Source organism: Falco peregrinus, chromosome 8, assembly GCF_023634155.1.
Source record: "Falco peregrinus isolate bFalPer1 chromosome 8, bFalPer1.pri, whole genome shotgun sequence".
Classification (NCBI taxonomy): Eukaryota; Metazoa; Chordata; class Aves; order Falconiformes; family Falconidae; genus Falco; species Falco peregrinus.
Genome location: NC_073728.1, coordinates 17,045,603 through 17,067,890, shown reverse-complemented (window position 1 = coordinate 17,067,890; position 22,288 = coordinate 17,045,603). Strand labels below are relative to the sequence as shown.

General features: G+C 35.5%; 1 protein-coding gene across 4 annotated transcripts in view; it reads right to left on the bottom strand.

Annotated features, from left to right (window-relative positions):
- Positions 1-22,288, bottom strand: part of CERKL (ceramide kinase like) — a 57,925-nt gene that overhangs the window by 13,144 nt on the left and 22,493 nt on the right. For all 4 annotated transcript variants that reach the window (XR_008748314.1, XM_055811537.1, XM_055811536.1 and 1 more), the window contains exons 2-5: positions 19,606-19,848; positions 11,376-11,507; positions 5,854-5,917; positions 1,418-1,560 (exon numbers count right to left, since the gene is read on the bottom strand). Coding sequence is in view for 3 of the 4 variants with exons in the window: in XM_055811537.1 (XP_055667512.1) it covers positions 1,418-1,560; positions 5,854-5,917; positions 11,376-11,507; positions 19,606-19,848 (582 nt within the window). In the remaining variant the exon portion in view is untranslated. The remainder of the gene's footprint in view (positions 1-1,417; positions 1,561-5,853; positions 5,918-11,375; positions 11,508-19,605; positions 19,849-22,288) is intronic.

Genomic DNA, 22,288 nt, shown 5'->3' with positions numbered 1-22,288 from the left:
TAAAATAAGCTATGGATTATGTTTAGGAATATACTGAGGAGTTTTTCACAGGATCATTCTGTAAACTGTTCTCACCCACTTTTAACAAAGTCCATGGCGTTCCATGTCACAAGCTGTAAAGCATTCTTTTGGGTTTACAAATCCTTTTTGATCATGACATATTTGTCTCAAACTGAAGAGAGTAAGCACGAATGATGAGGCACAGTGACCTACACATGCCCAAACAGCGTGGAGTCAAGTGCTAAGTGCTGGAAAGATTCCATCTCAACACCAAGATATTCACAGCAACTGAATTGCTAAGTGATGGTCCAACTGCTGTACTAAAATTAATTTACTTCATGTCTTTGAGATTACTGTATCTTTTAACAATACATTTCTAAGGTTTTTTCTAACTTGAAAAAAACTAGTGTAATCTTGCATTTTTACAAGCAACTAGTCCCCGTGTTAACACTGCTTTGAGAAGTGCAAGGCAAGTCAGAGCACTTAAAACCTGCTTGCTTGGTTTGGAAGTGACTTGCTCCTTTTTTGTAGAAAACTGAACGCAATTATTTAATGTTCACCTGGCTGAAGGAATTTTTTTCCTTACTAGTTAAAAATCTCTGAGAAATTATATCGTCACATCAACATCCACACCAGCAGGCAGTGTCCATGCAGAAACACCCCTCCTCTTTTAAAGAGCAGCGATTCATAGACCAGTCCAGAATCAACTCTTTGTGTACTAATTCTAGCTAAGCCTCCCCGCCTGGCCCAAGTTGTACTCCATGAGGGTCAGACACAAAAATTGTGAGGAGAGGAGACACACACCCCCCCCAAAAAAACCCCACCAAAAAAAACCCCACACCACAAGACGCAAGTCCAAGATTTTTCAAGAGATGCATACATTTTCAAGTCTGTGGAAGTAAAGAGGAGAGAAAGCAGGTTTGTGTGCACAATATTAATTTATTTTTTAACTATAATCCACAAAATTTATTCCTGGGACACCATTTAAAAATAGACCCTAAGCATGAATCCAATTGAGAATGCTGCCAAGAAAACAGGAGAGAGAAGCAAAACAGCATGACATATTAAGGAAATTCTAGGAAACAAAGTTTTCATTTGGTATCATTTCTGGCAGCAAATAAAGGCAAAACTTGATTTTTGCATGGATCAGCTGAAAATTATTTTAGTTTTCTTCTTCCTGAGCTTCTTCCTTTAGGCAAAGAGCTCATCTGTGCCATTATTATAAATTATCATAATGATTTAAAATCTAGTCATTTGTAATCAATCTAAATCAATAATTTAGGACATTTATTCAATAGCTCCCTTAAGTAACTGAAGCTTTAGAACCAAGAACTGCCTTCAGTAGCCAAAACTGCAAGGCGGTAGAGGGAATTAAAACAGACGACTTACAAAACATAATGGTACCTTTTATTCTCACCTGCTGGTATTACTCCAAGAGGAACTGGTGCTCTGACAGGCGTTGCTATATAGTTCGTATCTTTTCCAGCATCTATCTGGGCTTTAAGTAGCAGACCATGAGCAACTTCACTGACAGATCCATCTCCACCAACACAAACTACCCTATTACAAAACAAAAATGCTAAACAGTTCAAAACAAAGTCTTCCCATAGATGGCCAACCTAGTGGAAGGTGACTATCACACACCCCATATCCCTAATATTTCAAACAGCTACAAAGTGTTCTTTCTTTAAGAACAAGCTAAATGTTAACTAACAAGATGTAAGCATCCTTATTTCTGCATTCTTCTGTTTGAGTAGGAGTAAGTATATTTACCAACTTACCAAGTGTTTCTTACCTTATCACAAGTTACACACATGAACTGATCAGATGGAAAAGCTAATCACATGCTCAAGTGCCTCAGTGGAAAAGTTCTTTAAATCTTCCCATGCTGACCCACACAAGCATCCCAATACTTTTTCATTGCCCTTATTATAACAACTCACCAAATATTACAATTAAAAATACTTGAAAACAGCTAATTCCACACACTATGCAGGCAGTTGAGGGATTTAGCAAGGTAGAAAATCCTAGTGCCAGCAATCCTTTGCATGAATGTACTTAATCACTGCTTCTGGAGCCTGTAATTAAACTCCCACCTGCTGTGGCTATAGAGAGAAATGAATTTGTCTGTAAAAGCTCTGTTACAGCAAACATCTTTTTTTTTCTTCTGTTTTTGTTTATTTAAGTAACTATTAAAGTGATCCTCCAAATTAGTGATGCTTGAAAGTTAAACATTTTTAAGGTAAACAAATTTTAAAGATAAAAATAAGTAATAGCATATTCCAAGCATTTACAATATAAATATCAGATTTCCTTTAGGAGACGCTTAATATTTTTTTTAATGTATCTATACAAATACAGTTGTGAAACTATGTTCAATAATTCAACCAGATAAAACTGATAAGCTCTTTATAAGAAAAGACTCATTGTTATTAAATTTTTACATTACATTATCTCAGCTCCTTTAGCATTTTTCTTCAGTTCCTATTATTATTCCCTAGCTGTTTTTTAATTTCTAAATTTTTAGGAATGCTTCCTCTATCTAGCTAAACATATTAAAAATAAATGAAAGTATGCAGCAGAAGTTTGGAGTACATTTTCCTCCTGCTTGTAATCAGGAGTCATGTCCTGCCTTTTGTCTCATTTTTGGTTTAGATTGGTTTATTCCTAGGCTTAAAGATTTCTGCCACAGCAGCAAAAACAGTTAATCTTTGTAGTCTGACCAACTGTACACACAGAAGGACTTATGTGGATTGTCTTTTGGCTATTATAACTTTGAAAACAGATATATATTATTCCGATTCTGGGAGGCTGTGTTTGTTGTTATTGAAAACAGATGAAGAGTCCAAGGAATAACGTAAAAACGCTGTTAATTTTTATTAATTTAGCATTAATCATCAAGAGTTGCATTTCTGGCTGGAAGTAGAGATAACTATCAGGACCAGGGATTCCAAAGCTAAGCAGCAAGAATCTGCTATGCATAAGGAGTAGAAAGTCTTGAGCAAACAGATTTGACTAAGACCCTGAAGAAGGCTTCTCAGAGGAAGAAACACCTGCCTAACCATCAGTCTAACCATCAGACAATAGTTTCTTAATCAACTATTCACTAAAGTTTGACTAACCCAGGCTACTCTAAACAAGATCCATGATACCTTCAGCTCCTGATTAGGGAAGAAATACATGCATGTATATTGTGTATTTCTGTCACGGTGCAAACAAGAAAATGCAGCTGCGATAGCAGCATCACAAATGCACTCCCTCTATTTGTCACCAAGGCTTGGCCCCAAGGCAGGGGAAAAAAAGCACACTGCCAAGCTGGTGAGGTACCTAAATTTCCAGAGTCGTTAAGAAAAAAAAAAGTGGATAGCAACAAAGGTGGAGTATATAAGATACATGACATACACCTACAATCTTGCAAAACAGAGTGGGAACTGGAGAAATCAAAGAAAAGAAATTATATATAGAAAGCAAGAGCTTTAAAGAATTAACGCACAGCAGTATTGCTTACAGAAAGCACTGAGATACAAACTTCCAATTTACTACTGCAGATCATAAGTTTCAGTTTACTTCACATGCTCTTTAAAATGTAAGGAACCATACATAACTCTCCTAGAGAGAAATTAAAAATCAGAAATTGTACGTTGCTATACTGCTTACCTACTATAGTCTGTTTTGTCTTGCCCTTTATACATTTTTACTGGAATTAGCTCTCGGTCAATCTGAAATAGGCAACACTGAAAAGCACGAGCTGAGTTAGAGCAGCAGGCTCATGCATGCAGGCACGACCTTCAGTACAACCTAACTCACCTCCAGTCACTCCCCAGCTCGGGCAAGGCAGATCAGGTCTGCATGAACTCTGCCACATGGAAATAACACAAAAACTACCACCACATACAGTGTCTTCCGCATATAAAAGGAAGCACAGAAGTGCTCTTCTGTTTTCTAAACAGGGAAACCAAGTGACAGATATAGTACCTGACCTGAACAAAATGGGACAGGAAGCCAGGCAAAATGGGAACGAACTGCCAAGTCACAAGCAATGCTTCTCAATAAACAAGACTTATTGGAAATAGTGGAAAGATATTATGTCAGGTGGCTGCTAGAATTGCTAAAAGCATGATTCTTCATCAGTAGGACAATTACATTGTTGTGGAGTTAATTTTTAATTCAAACCAGCTCCCATACTTTTCTGGTTTAATTTTCAATAAACCAAAATTGTCATTACAATTTTATTTGGGAAACGATGAGGTGGTTTGAGGGGCCTGTAGAAAATATATATGGCAAAAATTTTTAAGGTAGACAACAATGGGGAAGTCACAAAGGACTTCACAGGAACATACTCAAAAGTACACCATAAGCCGTTAAACAATTTGAAAAAGAAAATCCCAATTTCAAATAATCTCTTCCTGTTCTTAAGAACAATTCTAAAAATAATGGAGAAGAGAGAAATTAGTGATGTTTTGTAACTTTCTTTTTCAAAGTATCAGTCCTTTAGCATAATGTGAATGCTGACTTCACCCTATCAGTCTCTAAAGATTTTACTTGAAAACAACATATAAGATATCTCTAGGTATATCAGTGTAAAGAGTTACCCTTGCAACTCATCTGCCCTATGACCTTATATCAAAAAGCATCTCAAGTTAGCTATTCAATAGGACGTTTTTCTGTGTTGTGCTTTATTGAATGAGTACATAGATGGAGGCCAGGCTACTGGAGAAGTTATAAAACTAATTTTTCAAACACTTCAGAAATTTCAATTTTGCTCATAACCTCTGATAATAAAAGCTACTTAATTGCCACATTAAAAAAAAACCACCCACCCCCCAAAAAAAAACCCACAACATTTAAATAGCTATCTCAGAAAGGACAGGGATCTTGTCACTTTGGAAATCCTAGCATCATACTGACTTAAGGGTTATATTCTTCCCGCTTCTTCTGTTCCTATTCGCCCTTAGTTCTGGTTACTGGAGAAAAGTCTTGCAGGGGCAGTACCCCAGTGACTCTACCCAATGATCAAAGATGAAGCAACTCAAGTATGACTCTGAGTAAAGAGGGTCATGCAAGAAGATACAACCCAGGCTTTTTCTTTGTCTTCATACCTGCTTCCTAGGACAAACTGGTTCTCCAGCTAGCACCCCAAAAGGCATGCCTTAACTGGAAATAAATTATCCTCAGAATCTGGAATACAGACATACATTTTTCAGATATATTTTCTCACCTAATTCTGTGAGTTTCTAGAACTAATAGAAATTGATTAGACTATAAAATACTATTTAAGCCTTCCTGTATAGCTCACTGCATATTCCAGTAAGAGCTGCAATGCTGTAAGATTTCCACATTACGCAAAACTATTCTTATATAATACTGAATCTTATTATTGAATGATTAATGTAAAAATATCGAAGATTTCAGGATTAACCCACATAGCAAGGTCTTTAAAAAGGTCTTGAGCAAGCATTTTTACTCTTGACTTCAATGAAGTGTTGTTTTTTTTTAACGGAAAAAACATTCAAGTTAGATAAAATGTTCTCCTTAGGAACTATTTGAATGGATGGAATGAAATACAAGGCACTTTTTTTTTGCCATTCTTGCAAATAAAGAGACCAAAACCTTCATAAAGCATATTTAAGAAAGCTTTATGTTTATTTACCATTATTTATGAACCTAAAATACATACCTATTGTCAGTAAGTAATAAAAACAAAGCGTCTAATGAGAACTGGTTTTCTCAGGCTTAATATATGTGTGAAACAGTGTAAGTCATGAAATACCTACTAGCATAATTCTGGATGGAATAAAAATAATAACTAATGTGATGAAGTTTACTAACATTCATTGTCACTAACCAACTTACCCATCAAATGCCTGGAGTTCACATTCTTTAAGTACTGAGAGAGCGTGTCCTTCATATTCAGTTACTGTGGAAAATAACATTATTTAATTATCAGAAGATTAGATAAAAGGATTTTTCCCCCCTTCTAACATAAGGAACATAACGTAATTCAGTTCAAATTATTTTTTTTACATCATTAAAGGTATGAAAAGTATGAGAAGCTATGTTTTACAGTTATGCTACCTAAACGGCAAGACACATTAAAATTCAGCTGCCATCAGACACGTGGCTATTTAGTGCATTTAAATTCAGAGAATTAGTGAAGATGTTTGTTGCATCAAAATGCAAGTTTTAGCATTGACGCTAAACTTCAGGAAAATGTAAGCATATCCTCAGTGAAGACTGAATTATTTCAGTATCAATCAAATTTAATTGCCTTTGTGTTAGGATATGCAAATTGCTAAATCAAAAATACAAGGAGTTAAACACAGAAGTATGAAATCAAGCCAAATACCAGTGACAATAGAAAACAACACACAGAGGAAGGTGGCCCAACTATACACCAGAGTTCATAGCCTCTGGAGGAAATGAATCTGTCACTCTACATTGATGTCTCTGTGTTTACTGATACACTATATAGTACTGTAAATGCCAGTGAAGACAGGATAAACTGGCATACTACAGATGGCACAAAGCATCGTAACTACATTTAACATTTTCTAGGCCAGCTTTGCCAGAAGAGACAGCCCAGCTGCAGCCACCCATCAAAGATTTTTGCTGACTGCCATGACACTTGCAGATGCATTTTTTGTGTAAGAATGTGCATCATTATATGCAAAATTACATTAATCTTTCATGCTTGTCTGTCCCTGGTGCTAGCACAGTTCAAGGCTTTTCTCCAGTGTTTCTAAACACTGTTAAAATTATTAGACTTGGTGTCTAAAACCATCATTCCATATCTTACCTGTTATAACAGTATTTCTACAGACTATTCAAATACTGCTTCCAAGAATTGAAAATTCCTCTTTTTCTCCCTTTATATATACACGTACACAAGAATGCACATATATATAGTGAGTGTATATATAAATTCTTTTTTTAAAAAAAATAAAAAATAACAGTGATAAGATTTTTACACTTCACACTAAACAACTGTATATCAGCATACAACTTCAAGATCTCCCAACCAGTACTAGCAGAGGACTAGTGCTTGGTGTTTGGGAAATTCTTAATTAAAAACTGGAGTTGTTTTGATTGCATCAAAGGCAGAGAATTGTCATTTTGCTACAGAAATACCTATCACTATAATAGCCTTCAGAAATTATTTACAGAATTTATTTTCACGCAGGTCCACTTCTGGAAGACCAAAGCACAATATTTAAGCTACCGTTTTGCTTTTACCGATGGGAACTATTCTTTTATCACTATCTGCAGACTGTGAAAGAAGTGACCAATAAAACTGCATCATGCAAAAATGCAGAAAGTTTCAAATGCCTCACCATTGCTTCACTGTGGAAGAAACTCTTTCCGTGAAAACATGTAGTAGGTTACCAGGTTACATGCCTTTTTAAATTAACACAGTACCATTCAGAAAGTTCTAAGTACAGTCTAATTAAAATGGCACTGTAAATAAGTTTTTATTTTGTAAAAGAAAACATGCCCAGTGGTTTCCTAATCTAAGTTATGTTTACTATTACAAAACTAATTCACTTAAAGAACACGGACATGAAAATAAAGAGGACTTATGTCTACAGAGAAATCAATAAAAGGCAGCAAAAATGACTAGTGTTACGCAGACTGATGGGGTCTCCTCTTTGCATGTAATAGCTTCTTTGGAAATTACACAGGATGACTACTGCAAGGCTTAACAATAGGGATAACTTCAAGAAATTTAAAATTTGATGAGAGAATGACAGAGGTATGCACCATCTATTTTGAAACACTGTGACAAAAAAAGTAATAAAAAAAATAAGTTTCCACGAAAAACTTCATGAGAACATACAGAAAACCAATCAAGTAGAAAAAAAAAATTTAAAAATCCAACAAAGACATAAAAGACCACGTCTAAAAAGTTTTCTGCAGGCCTGACAAGCTCCAGAGGGACACATAAAAGTCATTCTGATAGCTGGAAAAAAGCTCAATGTTTGAATATTTAGTCCTGTTCCAATTCAAGGGAAAAAAAAACCCAAACCCAAATCCAAACTCAACCCACCACACAATACATTTTGGTAAGAGGAAGACAGACCTTCTTTCACTGTTTGAGAAGGATTCATATTACATATTTGGCAAAAATATTAATACAGAAATACTATTTAATGCTGTTTTCAACCATTTCTAATGCATAATTTTAAGTCTTTTCCCTTTTTCAAGAACATTGTGTGTCCCCAACTTGTAAATTCCAGTATGCATTATGCTTCAAGTAACAGCATTCTGAAAGAAGGGCACTGACAGTGCAGCTCTCACACATACTCCAAGCCATTGTAACACCCTATCTTACACAGCCCACAAGAAACTAAGGGTTCAGCCCCTACATATAGAAAAAGCAATGTATAATTAGTTCAACACTCCAAAACATGGGACACTTCCATATGACACATAAATACTGGCACTTGTGTCACAGACTAATGTCAATAGGATTAAAAACTGCTAATGATAACAACAGATTAACTGGTGTTGACACTGGATAAAAAAAAAAAAAAAAAAAAAAACCACCACACACGTTATTTACTGTCTAGTAAATTCAAACCAATGTTATTTGTCCAATTGTGTGTGTCTCTTTTTTCCTTTGTGATTCTGCACTACAAATGGGGGTGTGGAGAAGGCTGGTTTTGCCTAAACATCCAGCTTGTAATCAGGCATAAACAGAAGCAGAAAAGTCAAAACTATGAAGAGAACTGAGAAAAGCTAGGAATCTGTTGGGCTGGGCTTATCTTTATTTATTTTTTAGTATGTATAAAATTTTGCAAGCTACTACTGTATTTCTAAAACACTAGCTCCAATTATCACTATTTCCCAGTACTTGTAGGTATCCCAAACGTGGCGCGAGCTTTTGTTGAACCAGATTTTTAAAGAGTCACCATTCTCCTAACTGCCATATCCCAGCTGCAGCATTCAAGATTGTCCGTGCAAGCAGTTTTTAAGTATTGCTTATCCTTATCTATAGTAAAGTTGAAGTACTGTTTCAGTTTAAATTTGCCAATTCCCACTTTCTATTGCACAAAGCACTTCAGACATTTATTCCCTGCAACAAAAATAACCCAAAAAAAACCCCAACAAAACACAATCCACTCTTTCAGAGTTTTGGTTAATTTAACTGAAATTAATAAATCTGTAGCGTATAAAGTAGTTTGTCAAAAAAAAAGAAAACCCTACCAAATTTAAAGATTTAAAATTGGAGAAAGGAAATGCTATTTCAGAACTCACTTATTTACATACATTAGGCACTTAGTTTTATTAGAAGACGGTACCAGTAGAGAGACATCAGCACCTTCCTCTCTTTTTTTTTTTTTTTTTAAATGCCTAAGTCTTAATTATTTAGTTCTCTACTAGCATTTGAAACTGTAATGTAGTTTTCTCATTTTGCCTGTAGGAGGAGTGTTAGGCAGCTAATAAGCACAACAGCATTTGGACACTGCCAAAATAACTTTATTTTAAGGATAAGCCATTAAACATTTATCTGGCTAAAACCAGAAGTTTCTTTTCAAAACTTAAAAGAAAAAAAACCCCAAACTTTTTTTTTATTCAATTAGGAAAAATTATTTTAAAACCACAACAAATTATATTCATTGCTTATATTAAATTCTATTAATGATTCTAAAAATCTATTGATACAGATTTGGCTTGTTAGTTCAGCTTTAGGATTCCAGGTGACATTGCATAGCTAAAAATTTAATCTTACACAGGTTAATGATAATGCTGCCTCAACCTTGTTTGTTACTCTGTTAATGTCCACAGTAAAGATAAAAGAAACACTAACCAGTAGTGAGGAATAATAATTTTAAGAGGCAACTGTCTTTAAATAGTTGCTTAATGTGAAGTAATAATTTAACAATATGACATAGTCAGTCATCTCTAAGGTTTGCATGACAAAAAAACCCCATTTTTTAAAAATGTTTGTGAGCAAACAAGCCTATGTTCAATTTCTAAGATGATAGCATTATTATTAATCTGTTTACACTATCATCTATGCATTGCAGGTGAAAAATATGTTTGTGAGAATGAAAGCTTTATATAAGCTGCTGGCATTCCCTTATCAACTAAGGCAAGTTAAGAAATTACCACTACAGGATTCCTACACCGACAATCTTTTTCACACTTTTTCTCACATGTCTTCACTCTTCAAATGATTTTACTTCAAATTGTGAGTTAAGTAATTAAAAAATACATAGATACAGCTAACAAAATCAGCAAGATAAATCTCCTATACAAACACTTATTGCATTATTATATCCTCGTGCCTAAATCAGATTTTCTCAGAATTATTTTTGGCCTGTAACCTGAACTAGTCATGATTTCACAACAATTTTAAGGGACAAGTGTAGGATGAGCCCTCTGTCCCATAATTTGTTTAAGCTGGAACTGATTATTTTGCAAGCAAATTACAGCAGACACAGGAAAAAGACTTTTTGGTATTAAAATTCACATGAATATGAAATGCATAATCAAAAATTAGCAGTGTATTAAAGGGAATTGTAATCCTATAGATGACAACTGAATGGGAAATACTAATATAATTTCTCTGTAAACTTGGGTAGTTTTTGGGACCAAATCTGATACAGCATAAATTTCAGTCTTTTCACAGAAGGAGGCAGAACTAATGATCAGGTCATTAATATTTTACTGCTTTAAGACAATTCATTGTTTCCCTGTTCAATTTCTTATTAAATGTCAATCAAATTAAGCAGTTAAAGGGCAAATTTAGGACATAAAGCAGAACACTGGCATAAATTAGGGCCTTAAATCCAAACCTGCTCTCAGGAACTCATTGTTGACCAGAAGGCAGCATCACTACACCATTAAAGTTGTACCTTTGCATTCTCCAGACATTAAGTCATGCCCATGTGCCGCGTGAGAACTGCCCTTGTCATCACAGAACTTAATCACTTAGGCTTTCAGGTCATCCCTGAAACCAAGTCAGAATCCAGAAATAATGTGTCCTTCGAATAAGCCCCTCTGATGATGTCAGGCCAATAGATATTCCCAGAAGAGAAGTAATATTTAAGGACATGTGTCAGAATGCAGGAACAACTCTTAACAAGCGTATACAAAACTGTCAGACATTAAATGCTTGTTTCTTTCTATAGAATGCTTGATTTTTTTAAATAAATATTAATAGTATTAATAGCTATATGGGGAAAATATTCAATTATAACAGAATTACCAAAATATTTTTTATTAATAAAAATACATTGTGTCATATTAACTACAGTTCCAAATGCACTATTTGCAGGCAAAGCCAATAAGGATTAGCAGTAAATTCAAATTGTCTTGCATGCTTAAGTACTAGTTTCACAAAGGATTAAACTGCTTTTGAAGCAACTTACCTGTGACATCAGTTCTGATGTTAGCAAGCTTAAAAAGAGGTGCAACTTGGTCATAATAAACATGAGTGGCTTCTCTTTTGTGGCTGCTTGGATTAACAAACACTTTTAAGGATTTTGGTCTATTTTGAAAGCCTAAAAAGCAAACACAAAACATTTAAGATTACACATACCCGCTATTTTTAAAGGTTAAATTAATTTTTAATACTAGAACCATTACAGTACTTGTACAGGATAATTAAATTATAGTCTAGAAAGTCTCAATTTCTTCTTGGATGTGCACTATTTATCTTAAAAATATGGTACTGATTACTTTTGTGTGTACAGCAAATAAACAGTAGAAATAATCACACACTAGCCAAAACATTGTAGGAACCAGAAAAAAAAAGTATACATCATAACCTAGTTAAACTCTGGTACAGGAGCAGGGTGGATGTGGAGAAGTTACCAGATTGGGCAACAAAAAAACCCAAACCTCAAAACATATCCTTGCTGGAATTTAATATGAAAAACTCCAAGGAGATATATAACACCCAACAAAACTGACACTACAATCCAACACTTTTGTTTTCTGTGATTGCAAATCAAATAGTGCAAAGGAAATCACCTCATCTTGAAAGAGGTCCAAAGAAATATGAAGAAATAGAAAGAAATGGAAAAGGTGGTAATATCATTCATAAATCTAAGATTTACTGTTAATTTTACTTTTTAAAAGTTACATTTAGGTCTTCAAAGTAATGAATGCTGAGCGAACAACACTGAGAAGCACTGCTATGCAAATAGTGCCTTGTCTTGCACACTGGTCCCATGAAGCAATTTTATTATTTGAAATATGGCATTTGTTGTATCAGGAAATGATTCATACTAAAACAATAATGTTACTTTTCAGGTTCTCTCTTCTATAATTCCTACAATTGCCATGATTCAGTAAGAATGATGTGCTACAAAAAGCAAGCAGTGTCATGCAATACTGCTGTTTCTTTGGTAGGTAGTTAAAATATATTATTTGAACAATTCTAAATTTTCTTTTAATCAGGTTAGAATATTTGGCAAGTATACTGCTTTCAACATTCAAGAACAAAATTAGTAGTAGGTCATAACTCCAAAAGGAACCAAGAGTGAAAGCATGTTTTCCTGCCCCGCTTAGAGTATTACTTCAATTTTTACAGCCACATGTAGCTCCAGAGCATCAGCTGAGACTTCCTGAAGCTCCTTCCAGTTACTTTACCTCAACAACTGTACAGGAACAACTCCTTCGAGAAATTATAGCTAAATACAATTTCAGCATCAAAGGGAAAGTACTCCTTAAGATCAAAACACAACAATTATATGGAAAATAGCACTGTATTCCGTTTGTGTTAGTAAATCTTAGAAGATTTCTTAAAGATGCTGTAGGAAATTTCTGGATCAGTTTGCTGCTGTAACCTAAAAGCATACATAAAACCCCCTAAGATTTCTATATTTATTTCTGGCAGAATTTATATACAGTGCCATGTCAATGGACAGCAAATTAATCCTGATGAATCAATCCTTAATGCCTGATGAATCCGGAATATCTTCAGTAATAAGCCTTAGCACCTATGTTTAAAAGTATCTCCTTTAAAAGGGGGACAAAAAGAAAACAGGGAACTTTGTGAGGACAGATGATGTGCTGGAGGGCAGGGCTGCTATTCACATGGACCTTGATTAGCTGCAAAAAAGGTTTGAAAAAAGCCTCAAGATGTTCAATAAAGATAAATACAAAGTCCATCACCTGGCCCAGCAAAACCCTAACAGTGCAGGTGAGGGGCTGACCAACTATGCAGCACCACCTCAGAGAGCATTCCAAGTTTCTGATGGACAAGGACTGGAACATCAGTAAGCACTGTGCTGTTGATGCCATGAAGGCCAAGTGCTTACTGGGTTGCATTAATAAGAAAACAACCAGCAGTTCAAAGGCTCACAGAATGGTTTGGGTTGGAAGGGACCTTAAAGATCATCTAGTTCCAACTCCCCTCCCATGGGCAAGGACACCTTCCACTAGACCAGGATGCTCAAAGCCGTATCCAACCTGGCCTTGAACACTTCCAGGGATGGGGCATCCACCAGCTTCTCTGGGCAACCTGTTTTAGTGCCCCACCACTCTCACAGTAAAGAATTTCTTCCTAATACCTAATATAAACGTACCCTCTTTCAGTTTAAAGCCACTAACCCTTGTTCTGTCACTCCACGGCCTTGTAAAAAGTCCCTCTCCAGCTTTCTTGTAGGCCTCCTTGAAGTACCAGGAGGCTGCTGTATGGTCTCCCCAGAGCCATCCCTTCTCCAGGCTGAACAACCCCAACTCTCTCAGCCTGTCTTCACAGGAGAGGGGCTCCGGCCCCCCGATCACCTTCATGGCCCTGCTCTGGACTTGTTCCAACAGGCAGATGGGATTTCACTATGCCCTTGTATTCAACAGCTTTTGAGCCCGAACCTCAAAAAACCGCATCCACTTTTAGGCCCCCCAGCACAAGACTGACAAAGTGGAGTGAGTCCAGCAGAGAACCATGACTGCGATGAGGGGCTGGAACAGGCCACCTACGAGAGTCGGAGGTAGCTGGCTTTCCATAGCCTTGAGAAAAGAATCTACCTAAATGCTGCCCTTACATTTCTACTGTAGGAGTAGCAAAGAACACCAAGCCAGACTTCTCGCAGGTGCAAGGACAAAAAGGCAAAAGACACAAATTGCAGCAAGGAATATTCCAATCTGAAATAAAGAAAAACACTTCACAGCGAGGGCAGTTAAGCCATGGATCATATTGCCACTTTACTGTGGAATGTCCATCCTTAGAGATTTAAAAAACTTATCTGGACACGGCTCTCAGCAACCTGATCTTGTTTAGAAGCTCACCTGCTCTGAGCAGGAAGCTGGAACAGATAATATCCAGAGGTCCATTCCAACCTAAATTATACTTGGTTCTCTGGGAACAAGCACGGCTGATATGCACTGTAGGGTAATTTCTAATCTTAGGAATTACAACACAAAAAAAGCAAGACTACACGGAAGTTCCCAAAGACTATTAAAACACATAAATCATCATCATAAAGATGTTATAATAATTTTTTTCAAGCCACTTAATGGAAACCTGCTATCTGGTATTGCTACAGTCTTTTAGAAGTCATAAAAATATTAAGACTAAAAAAATAATTTCTGTGACTTGACACTCTTTGCCTAAAGTACCAAACGAAATTAAACTGGCCACCACAAGAATAAGGACTCCTGATAAAAAAAAGATTTAGCCACATTTATGAATGTGCTGTCATGTTTCTTATCTTCTCTACAGGAACTCCTACCTGTGATCAGCTGGCCTACAGCCCCCCCCCAACACCCAGAGCCACAAAACTGTAAAAACTGACTACAGTCTTTGATTTGTAAGTAAAGCATACTTTAACCTTTAAAAAAAAGTTATCTATATAATGCACAAAGCAGAGGGAAGGAATAGGGAAGTTTGTAGGAGAAAGGTGATAAAGTGGCATACATTCTGTTACCCAGACAGTGTGAGCTACAATACCGCTAAACCACCATCAGGAGAAAACTAAAGTGAAAAAAAGCAAATGTTACTAACTCACTTAACTGTTTTTGAGTTTTATAAGCCCCAAGCAGCAATATAAAGTTTTAAAAGAAAGCATAAGCTTGCAAAAGAATACTGAGCTTTCAACTGCTGGGGAAAAAAAGATCCTAGATTTCTAAGTAAACAGTTGAATTTTATTTTTTAACTAAAAATTAATTCATTAAATGATTCTAAACCAGGAACTGTGTTTACCATTAAGCTATTCATGAAAAGTAGATCAAACTTAATACATAGACCCTAGTCAGTCTTTCAAGAACCAAATGAATTCAGAGAATAAAAAGTGTTAGAATATTCTTTATGACTATTTGAAAAACAATTTACTTTTTTAGAAAGGTAAACTATTCTATTCATAGAAATAGGTATCACAAACAAGGCATTTGAGCAGAGATGCGGTACACTACTGATGTGGTTTTGTTTGTGCCAAATGATTGCCAACCAACATGAAAGGATGATCATGACAAAAGTTACTATTTATCATTCCCTGTGTGCACTGAACATGTTATAACACACCAAATGATTGAGTTTAATGAAATAATATCCAATAACAGTCAAACTTCCACACAATTATACAGTGAAACTTCTTTAGGAAGTATTTTAAAATAATATTTTTTTAATTTTCTTTAAACAACATCTATATGAATGAATCAATGTCATTTACTATAGTCTGCAACCGATTTCAGTCTGTCAGCCTTTTGGTGTTCTCCTAACTGGTATTCTGTTAATTGTTTTCTGTGGCTGCTCCATTTGAAATGAACCAGCAGCCTAAAGCAGGAAGGCCAACTGTTCCTCTAGTACTAACAAATGTGCTAATATGCACTAGTTTAAACTTGATCTATCAAGTGAATCAGTGAACCATGAAGGGTGGTGGGTCAATCAGGGTGTTCTGAAAACAAAGGCACATAGGGCAGCAGAGACACTATGCTCAGACATACATCTGTGCTGCTTTCAGTTCTTGGCTTTATGAAAATGGGTTTATGTTACAAAAGTTAAGAGCCTGGAATCATGGCATTACTACATACATTTATAAATACTTTATACAACAGCAAGAATATTATACATGAGGAAAACTAATAATACGAGATAGATTTGTTAATGTAACTATGGAGACACTACTGTTAATATTAACTAACCAAAGTTAATGTTTAACATTAATGGTTTAATTAAAACTTCATGCATGAAGTTTTAGACATCCACATCAAATCCCAGCGCGAGAGATACTACAGAATAATAGCTAAAAATAAAATGCACTTTATGTATTTTTTTGCTAGTTCATCATTTATTCTTAACCCTATTTACTGTCTCCTGCTAGTTTACAGAGTTTTTAAGTAAAACTTTTTCAAATCAACCATCAATCAGCCTTATCTTGCTAAGAAAATACCAAAAAAATGGATAAGCATTGATAATCACACATTTTTTCATTTCTGGGCCTGTCTTAACCCTTTAAGATACACTGGGCATTTGCATGCACACAGGATTTTAAATTAAACTGTGAATTCCACTGACACAGTATGTCCCCACTGTACATGCCCCTAAGTCCAGTACAAAATGATGTGATGTATAAATGGAAATCACTAAGTCTCAGGTGTGCAACAGTCTGGCATGAGAGCAACAGCATACTAGAACCTATCTAAGCTGCCGTGTGGGGCTTTCCAGGAACCAGTCCAGAACCAAGGCTCCACAGGTGCATGCCTTAAAATGGCAGTGGTTATTTTACATCAGTTTAACAAATAAGCGATACACAGATCATCTTTCCTGAACATCGTCATCATTGAGCAAGCTTTTCATACCCAGTTGGCATGCATCTCAGCAGCAGCAATGTTATGCAGAAAATAAGAACTTATTTAGAAGTGGGAAGATGGTAGTGCATGTGTTTTGTTACCCTGTCACACACACACACACACACACACAAAAGCCACAATAGCAGCGACTGTAGCTAAATTCTAAACAGCTATATTACATCTGTATGCTTACTTATAGGATGACAGGCTTCATAAAAAATTATCTAGTTAAACTTTAAATCGAAGTACTCTGAACACAAATTCAAAGCAACAGAGGATACTCATGACAAAAAGAGTAAGAATGAACAGCAAGAACCATTCAAGAAATGTTTGTCAGACACAAAACAGACAGTAAAAGGGAAATTCCGTACACAGTATTTCAGAAAAAAAACAAAATCTCCATTAGAACAAATCTCCAGATAAAACTCCAGCTCCTATCGTCAGTTATAAACTTGCTATTATTGTTCCTTAATTAATGTATATGCATAAAAATCTAAAGCTTGTCAAAGAGTAAGGTAAACAAATAGAAATTGCATTTATTTTCAAAGGAGACACATCTGTTAGTAATATTTAGCCATTCTGACAAATGAAAGTACATATTTACTGACAGCCATACCCAAACATACATACACTCTACTTCGGTAAATCACCTGCTTTTAATTTGCTCCAGCCTTGAAGCAATAAAAAACAAACTTCAAGTAAATAATGCAGTAGTTAATGAAAACTTATTTTGTGATCAGATAGATTAGAAAAAAAACATGTACATGTAAATTATTACTATTTTAGAGGATGAAATTGTAACTTTACCCTGTAGTTCATAAGGAAACCCAAAAGGAGCCAATTTGAGTCAAAGAATAAAGATGTCATCAACACTATGATGAAAACAACCTGCAACAAAAACCTATGAAAATTCATCGTTTCCAGCAGAGATATATCAACTTGCCTTTTGAGATTTTAGTTACTGAGGAATCAACTGAATTTATCCACGTTATACTTTTAGTCCAGACTCGAACCCCACTGGGAACTTCCTACCAACATTTGGTACATTATAAATCAGACTTTTTTCTGAATTATACCATTACTATACTGTCATTGTTGGCATTACTGATAATGTGTCTCTGTCACACTGAATGCAGAAATAATGCTGCTTTTTTGGTGATTTTCCAGATAGAAAGGCAGTTTGAGTATATACCCAAACTTCAAAATGCAACTGTCTGTTAAATACCTTTATTGTAATTACAGATCTTAAACCAATATAAAACATCAGTAAAAGATATTTTCGGGGTTGTGTTTGGTTATTTTTTCCCCTCTGAGTCCTGATTACTCCTGAAGTAGAAGGAAAGAAGAAAAATGTACTGATTATAGACTAAGAAAAATCTGCACAAGGTTTGAGCCTCTGTAGAAAGAAGCTGAAGGAAGTACTAGAAACAGCAACATTGCACAGAATGCTTCTTTCAGGTTCAGGTGGCTTCCAATTACAAAGCTATAAAACAAGAGACTGCACCTCGAAGTCAAGGCAACCTGAGCAAGAGATACTGCAGCTTTTCTTCCGTGAACATATGGTATCACTGCTCCTGATAGATGGAGGGTAATCTGGGAACAAAACAGACATTTGCTCCTTATGCAAATGTCCTTGCCTTTATGGGTAGCTGGAGATCTGCAAGAATCTTGGCAATTCTGCAGATTCAGATATTCAAGATAAAGTCTTTCAAACAGGGGCAAGGGAAGGCACTTTTAAATACACTTTTTTATTTGGAAAATCCAAATCATATTGTAAGCAAACAATGTAAGAATACACCATTAGTAACGCATATTTTACTTTGTCTAATATCTGCTCTTGACAAAGTCATTTCACTAGAAGCACGCTGTAAATCCCTACTGAAAGTGTTGTTACAAACACTACAGATGTGTAAGATTTGAATTCTGTAACCTGGCACAGTATTAACAATTCACCTGGAGTTTTAATAGTCTGTTACAAGATGGATTGTTTTGCTTCTGTAGTAAACGAACTCATAGTCTTTAAACAGACACGTTTTGGAACTCAATTGGAGTTTGGTTTATAGGAGTTTCTGTTGTTTTGTTTTTTTTAAAAGTAGAAGTGTGTGATATTCTGTCTTTCCAGTATTGACGGTATTAAATTACAGTGAAAGGTTTTGATTTTTTGTGGGTTTTTCCCTAAATGGTGAATACTTTTTCCTTAAAGTTGATACAGCTGCCGTGAAAAAAATGCAACTACGATGGGTTAAACAAAGCATCCTGAAACTAGCATTAGCCTGGGCAAACACAGAAAGATATTTTTAAAATAATTGCCTCTCATCACTAGCTAGTGTCAATATATTTTGTATCAAATGATACAGTAAGAGTCCTACAGAACCTTAAGAGCACTTCCACCTGTGAATTTATGAAAAGAGGAAAGCCTTTCCCATTAGTCTCTTAAAGAATCTGCATGTCTCAAGTGGGAACTCCGAAACAGTCACTGGGAAGAGTTCCCAGGACTGTAACAACTGCAGTACTATCAGATGTGCTGCAATTCAAAGTGAAAACATCAACAAAATATTTTATTTCTTTAAGAAACAGGTTTCACAGAAGACTCTTCAGTCAGAATACGGTAAGCTCCAAAACACTTGCAAAAAATAGCACCAAATTGTTTAATTTTTACAGATGCATTAGTCATTTATTGTCACTGTTCTACACTTTACACTTCATCATGTAAAACTTCAGTAGTAAACATTTTCCAGCAATAAACAGACACATCTGTGTCTTAATTTCCACACAAAATATTTTTCAAGCTTCACTCAACTTTATGTATTGTCAATAGAAACAAGTCTGAAATAATAATGGCATCATCGTAAATTAAATGCTTACCATTCAAAATTTCCTTTAGATGTCTAAACCATGAATGACAATGATCTTCACTTAAGTTATTTAAATGGATAGCACAGTCTGTTAGTTTATTCTCTTCTTTATTCACGCATTTAAAAATTGTGATACCCAGCAAAGTACCACCTTTCTTCTGCCCTACAAAACGACGGCGTTTCAATTTTACTGAAAATACATCTTTCATTTCAATAATCTCCTCATGAGCCTGTAAAACCATACTGGAATCACCTGTAGGGGGAGAAAAAAAAAAAGTGTTATCAATATGATTAGGAGTAATACCTAAAAAAAAACGTTGTGGTGGCTTCATCTCTAGCTTCACTTGAGCATCTGTTCATTGAAACTTACTGCATATTATATGCCTTAATCACTGGTCTTACATTTTACCAACTTTCTGATATTTAGGTCAGGTATCCAGCTATAGAAATACCAATATTCCAAAAAGGTTATTTAATCCCTTTTCTTATATTAAAAAAAAATGAATAAAACTGTAGCTTCTGAGAACAGTGAGCCATTTCTTTTAATTTGCATTCAAAAAGAAAATTCTTCATTGTATTCTCCTAAATCACAGCAATCGTAGCAGCTATATTCTCCTAAATCATAGATCAGAATGTGTGCTATGACCCAAGCTGACTATATATGCTCTATGTACTTTTTCATTTCATATAACTGCTGCATTTTGAGTTTAGACTAGACATACCAGAAAATACTTAAGAAAAAATAGAAAAATAAACCGAAAGCATGTCACCCATTTTATCTTTGATTTTTGAGTTATGAATTTACTTTAGAAGACAAAAGAAACGGTTTCAAAAGTTCTTGTACCAGTTCAAGATCTGTAAAACACCTGATTCCTCAAAACCAAAGTCAAATATATAGACTGATGAAAAAACGTCACCGTTCCTGTAGGTGTCAGATACTCTGGAAACAGAAATAAAAAGTTTCTCTGCTTTCTTTGTAATTACAGCTGGTTTGATATCCCAGACAAACAAAGGTCCCCTTGCAGCCCAAGGCAAGAAAAGCTAGAAACAAGTAGACTTATCCAAAACTAGCAATAGCTCAGTCAAGTGGTTACTCAATAGCAAAGGCCGTAACAGATTCTGTTTGATTAATAGTTGCCACAGGGTGTACTGAAGTGCTAGGGAGAAGCTGCAAAAGTCTATTTTAATTGTCTTCCTGGGAACAATGGACGGTACTGCAAGAAAGATGGTGAGACTGCAAACAACATCACCTATTTCATTACACCGCTTGAAGCTGAGGGCTTCAGAAAGTCATACTTTTTCTAAGCAAGCAAAAGAAACCACTGTCAATTGTAACAGTTTGATGCTGGCATTTTCCATCATCATTTCTTGAACCAGACTATGCAGTGATCACCCTACTCTCCCGACATCCTGGAGGGTCACACCTGAGCCATACTAACACAGCTAAAGCTCAAGTCAGCATGACCTCTCCTGACAATTCCCAACCAACCCATTTTTTTTCCTGTTCCATACCAAATAAACTACTGCAAATAGAAGCATGCTCTTACTACACTTCCCACGGATTTTTCCAACTTGTTACATTTTATCATCTTAATTACTCCATATATCAGCTACTAGGGCGTAAAACTGGAGTAAAATCATTCAATTCTTAGCAGAAATGCTGTGACAAGTACATGTTTGTGTGCACTGAGTTAGTACACAAGAAATTATCTGTTGTCCAGGTTTTCAGAAGTACGCAGCAAATAAACAGGAGGAAACTCACCAAACAATAGAAAAAAAGTACTGTAATGATTGTTTTAAAATTATTTTCTGTAAGATACATTGAATGAAACCAGGGGACTGGGGAAAAAAAATAAAAATGTATTATTCCATTTTAACTATTATTTTGTGTAGGCTCAAAGTGTAAGTGGACATTGTACAAACAACCATAATACTAACATCACAAACTCCAAGGTCTAGATTTTTATTTTTTTTCAAACTTTGTATAGCTGTTCTTAAACATTTGGGGTTAAATAGTCTTCGTAGGCCCTAAATGAAACACTTACTTACGATATCCTGAATCACTTACCTAGAACTAAATGGTTTAATACTTTTATTTAAAACTTGGTTTGATTTTAAAAAGAGCATTTTCAAGGGAGTCTGCTTATCTTTAGCCAGAAAATCTCGCCGTCAGACATACAGAACAGTGAAAATTTCAGCATGCAAATGGAACATTTTAAGAAAATGGGTAAACATAAAGACACCTGAAATGTAACTGTAAGTTACAAACATTAGCCTGTTTGTCCTTCTTGAATCAAGTAAAATGAAGGCCTGTTAAAATACTTCTTATTCCCCCACTAGCTTCCGTAGAATGACATTTAGTAACCAGCCAGGTAAGGCGTGTCTTCTCTTTTCATGCTACTATTTCTGCCAGATTTTTTTTTGCTTTTACATCTTCCTCTTGCTCTGTATTTATCAAATTCTCATGCTGCTCTGATGCACATTAAAACTTCTGAAAATCAAAATAATACATTCTTACTAGGCAGCACTACACTTTCAAAAACAGTATTTGACTCTAGTTATTCTACTGGAATACATTTCCAGATACAGTTTCACAAAGCATATAAACTGTAGGAATACTGAACGGTACGAAAGCATCATCCTCAAGTTTTAAACTACAGAAGAAACACTGAACTAGCTAGTAGGATTGGGCC